The following is a 4,746-nucleotide window of genomic DNA, read 5'->3' as shown; positions in this document are numbered from 1 at the left end:
TGTGTGTGTGTGTGTGTGTGTGTGTGTGTGTGTGTGTGTGTGTGTGTATCTATCTATATATATATAGAGAGAGAGAGGGGGGAAGAGAGACAGACGAGGTTGTATTTGTGCATGATCGCGTTTAGAAATGAGAAAGTTTACACTCCAACACACAAATACATGCGTCCACAAGTATATGGGTGTTCGTACACACACGTGCATACGCATATACACATGCAGATACTTATACATGCACACATATAGATAGATAGATAGATAGATAGATAGATAGATAGATAGATAGATAGATAGATAGATAGATAGATGGATGGATAGATAGATAGATAGATAGATAGATAGATAGATAGATAGATAGATAGATAGATAGATAGATAGATAGATAGATAGATAGATAGATAGATATCATTATATTTATTGTGTGTGTGTGTGTGTGTGTGAGTGTGTGTGTGTATTAAATGTGTGCTTGCATATATTTGTGGAGAACACGCTTGTTGCAATAACATAACAGAATGTCATGCAAAATGTAAATCAAGGAACATACAGTAAAAAAATGTATATGTTCTACATATGCTTGCTTCAGGCGGACATGCGTGTATAAAATCATATATATACATTGTGCCTTGAGGAAAAGAGTTTACTTGCCTTTATAGAAGTCTGCATTGTGACAATACATAAGGTAACTGGTAAGCGCTGAATACAGCCAAAAAACTAAATTCATACGCTAGTTCATGCTTTTTGTCTTTCAATTGGTTATGTGCGTGATGTGTGTTTATATATTCTAAATGCATATTCCTACTAGAAACATGGATCTGTGACCAGGAAAAGGATATATAGGATATGTATTTTATTGCTAAACATTGAAGAGGCAGTTTTGCCAGGTACATAATCTTTCAACAAACAATTGTTTATTTTATCCTGGAAGTTACATTACGAAGCAAGTATATTTTTTATGAAGCATAAAATATATGTTTTCTGTATTTTATTAATACTATTGCGTGTCTATATTCTGCAAACTAACCGGACACATTGTTTGATCACCCTCGTCGTAGTGAAATGAGAGTAAAAGAAGAGTGTCAGACCTACTACTAAGCTCGAAATTTTTTTACCTGCCACGTCCCACAGAACAGACCAATCATGAAACGCTTATCAACTGTTTTTCTTGTATATATGAGGTTACATTGAACAAGAGTCTTCCAATTTTAAAGACAATAGGGCGTTTTTTCAAGCAAACTTAGCCTTATTTCCTTTTGAAATGATTATCTGTAGATTCGTTTCTCGTATGTATGCATTTATGAATGTATATTTATATGTATGGTTCTTTGTGTATATATAATTACGAAATAAAATTTGCAATTTCAGGAAATCCCTTCATCGGGTCTAGAAAAATGGTACAATCTGGAAGGCAGATCCTCCAAATCGAATATTCAAGGTGAAATACAACTGAAATTATGTTTAACAACACGTGAGGATCGTGGAATACCTGAAGATGACAATTGGACTGACATGAAACAACATGAGGATCTAATTTGTATTTTTATCGAATACCGCGTCCGAACGTTACAGGTAAGATAAAAAGAAATGCACTATTCCTGATAACATTACACACACCTGCACTCACATGCATATACGTATTTCAACTTCTTCTTCTTCTTCTACATACGTGCATGTATGCGTGTATGTTTTTATATTATGTACACATATAAACGTGTGTATATATACATATGGATGTGCATATATATTTATATATATATATATATATATATATATATATATTATTTGATTGAAGATGAAGGTCAAAACAATTTCACAAACTAATCCAGACTAATTTCATACCTTGTCTAACGATTTTGTGAAGATCTTTTCAACTTTTATAATAAAGAATTTTACCGTACCTTTGTTATTCTAGTAACGTTTCCCCCCTCCGTTTTGCATCAATACAATCAGGAGATTCTTAATACAGAAAAACGCTACATCATGTGCTGTGTACTTTCGCTGTGTGTGTAAATAAACACACAGACATATCTGTTTAGGCATATCCATTGCTAAAATTTCAAAGAATTATCCAAGTCTTTTCTTAAGTTATGAAACCATTTTTATTCAGATAAAAATTTTTTCGAAATAGATCGCATTATTTCATAAAAGGTATTTAGTGATATGGAAGCGCATTAGCTATTCAGGTATTTCACTCCTTTATCCACAAATGTTTATATTATCGTACGTTATTTGTATCTATCGTAACATTACTAACATGCTATTTCATTGTGTTTCGTAAGATTATTTATATCTATGGAATAGCTGGGTTGTCATAACTTAAACTAGATTCTTGAACATATAACCCCGAAACTATTCATCATATTTGACAAATTTTAGCTTAATGTTCTAAAATATATAAATTCTTATAGTATCGGTTGTAAGTGAGGTTGCAATGTTATTATTAGTGAGGTTAAGCTATGAAAGTTTTAGGTCGTGGACAGCTTACATTTTGTGTTACTTAGATACGAGTACGTTAAAGGAATTCATGACATGCATTTGTTTCACATTTAGTAGCGTATATTATCAATGTGTTCTTACGTGGTAAGTTTAGTGATCAATGTAAATTACAGATTTTGGTACTTGTTAGGATATTTACCAACATTTACCAATATATGATATTTGATATCTTACAGCCTAAAAAAATATTCCTTTAAATTATTGAGTTGTCAGATTCGTTTATTTTTCTTTTACTTCGTAATCGATCGTCATATGTGTGAAACGAGGTGAAATTTATCTAAATTTCAAAACCGATAAACAAAAGTTATAGAGAAAGAATGGAGTTACAAACGACAAAAAAAAAGAAACACTATGTCGACTATATTATTTGCGCTAACTCTATTAACATTGGAGACGATAAAATTAATGGGGAAAATACGAGCGAAATTATGGACCCAATATTATGAAAAATGAGTTTAGACGTATGTTTCCTTCACATTGAACTACATTATATTGTATTCTTGATTAAGTCACTTGTCATTCACTAGTCTAGTGCGTCTAAATTTGGAGCAAATACAGGTTGTAGAACATGTCTACCCATTCAAATTGCAGAGATATCATGAATATCATTTAAGAGTACTAAAATACAGTCATTTTGTTTTTATTATTTCGTAAATATGCACATTACAATAATCTTGGTTATATTCATATAAAGTCACAAAATTTAAGTATGACATATGAACTACTAAATACGATATTAGCATTGCTATTGTGACTGTGAGTAATAGTTTAACAGAATTGTAAGAGCTTCGAGAAAATGCGCTGCGGTATACAGTTACGGGTGCTAAAATAAGAGTTCAAAACCTGTGAAGGTTAACTTTGCTTTCCGTTGCTCTGGGGTCGATTCAGCAAAACCTGAAACCGATTTAATCGATTATGCCTTCATCCAAGATGTGCTGCCTTCTGCCAGTGTAAGAAGCCAAAATTATTGCAGTGACTTGTTACTAACCCAAATATCTCATTTTAAATATATGTTTAGATTAACTGAGCCTTATCACTTCATTCAACTTCTAATCATGACGATTCACTTGCTTTACGATTATATAGCATAAAGGATTACGATTTTCGACTTAAGATATGAAGCATACAATATCATGGAAAATTCCGATATTTTAGCTGCTGTATCTAAAGGTTAAGTGTCTTTATATAAAAGATCTGTTATCAGATATTTCTTCTTCGAAGTACACTATGGAATATAGAAAGATCCTAATACAGTAATGATCAAAGCCTATTCATTCGGCACGTTTAGTGTTCTCCCATCCTCAGCTGAACAAGCTACGAAGGGGTTAATAAGAAACATCGAACAGATGCACAAACGTTTGATAACTCTAGAGAATCAGTGTCACAATTTTGATATTATCTAAAACCGTGCATGCACAGAAGATATGGCCACATTCATGGCTGTTTAGTTAGAAGATGCCTTCACAAGCACATGGTTCCAGGTTCGATACCATTTCACTGTCAATTCGAGGACTAAATTTTACAATACTGTAAGTTTCATCAATACAAATAATTTATTAGCGGGATTTAATAGCCAAAAGTCCGAATACGCACACACACACACACACACACACACACACACACACACATAATCATATAAGTGTGTGGATGTGTGCGGCTTTCACTGATATATAACAGAGAAAATTGTACCTGTGTCTTAGTATTTGTTTTTCTGTAAATTTCAACTGCATATATGTGTGTGTGTGTGCGTGTGCGTGTGTGTTCGTGCGTGTGTGTGTGTGCGTGTGTGTACGTGCGTGCGTGTACGTGCGTGTGTGTGTATTATAGACATGTATGAAGGTAGATAGATAGATAGACAGACAGACAGATAGATAGATAGATAGATAGATAGATAGATAGATAATATTACCATAAAAGTAAAGTAATTAATTATTTCATTTCGTTCGTCATTCACAATATATTGCATATAAGGCTTTGATATTCAGGTATGATTTATGATATCAGCATTCAGAACAACTAAATTAATAAAGATGGCTGACAAGATATTACAATTTAAATTACTTTCCTCAAAAAACCATAACATCCTCCAGCATCTTTAAAATGATTGTGTTTTCCGTAAAATGTACATAAATATGACGTAAATAATCGAAAATATTCTATGACTTGGTAACTTTTTGTGAATTTTTAAGTGTTCCTTTTTCAATGTGTGTGTGTGTGTGTGTGTGTGTGTGTGTGTGTGTGTGTGTGTGTGTGTGT

The 4,746-nt window shown here is 32.7% G+C and overlaps 1 protein-coding gene across 2 annotated transcripts in view; it reads left to right on the top strand.

The window, feature by feature from the left end:
• LOC106870527 (BAI1-associated protein 3) overlaps positions 1-4,746 on the top strand; it is a 1,007,871-nt gene that overhangs the window by 799,545 nt on the left and 203,580 nt on the right. For both annotated transcript variants that reach the window (XM_052968680.1, XM_052968681.1), the window contains exon 13: positions 1,360-1,563. In XM_052968680.1, the coding sequence (XP_052824640.1) occupies positions 1,360-1,563 (204 nt within the window). The remainder of the gene's footprint in view (positions 1-1,359; positions 1,564-4,746) is intronic.

Source organism: Octopus bimaculoides, chromosome 6 (genome assembly GCF_001194135.2).
Source record: "Octopus bimaculoides isolate UCB-OBI-ISO-001 chromosome 6, ASM119413v2, whole genome shotgun sequence".
Taxonomy (NCBI): Eukaryota; Metazoa; Mollusca; class Cephalopoda; order Octopoda; family Octopodidae; genus Octopus; species Octopus bimaculoides.
Note: the sequence above shows the minus strand (reverse complement) of the source record. Positions and strands in the feature narration are given on the sequence as shown.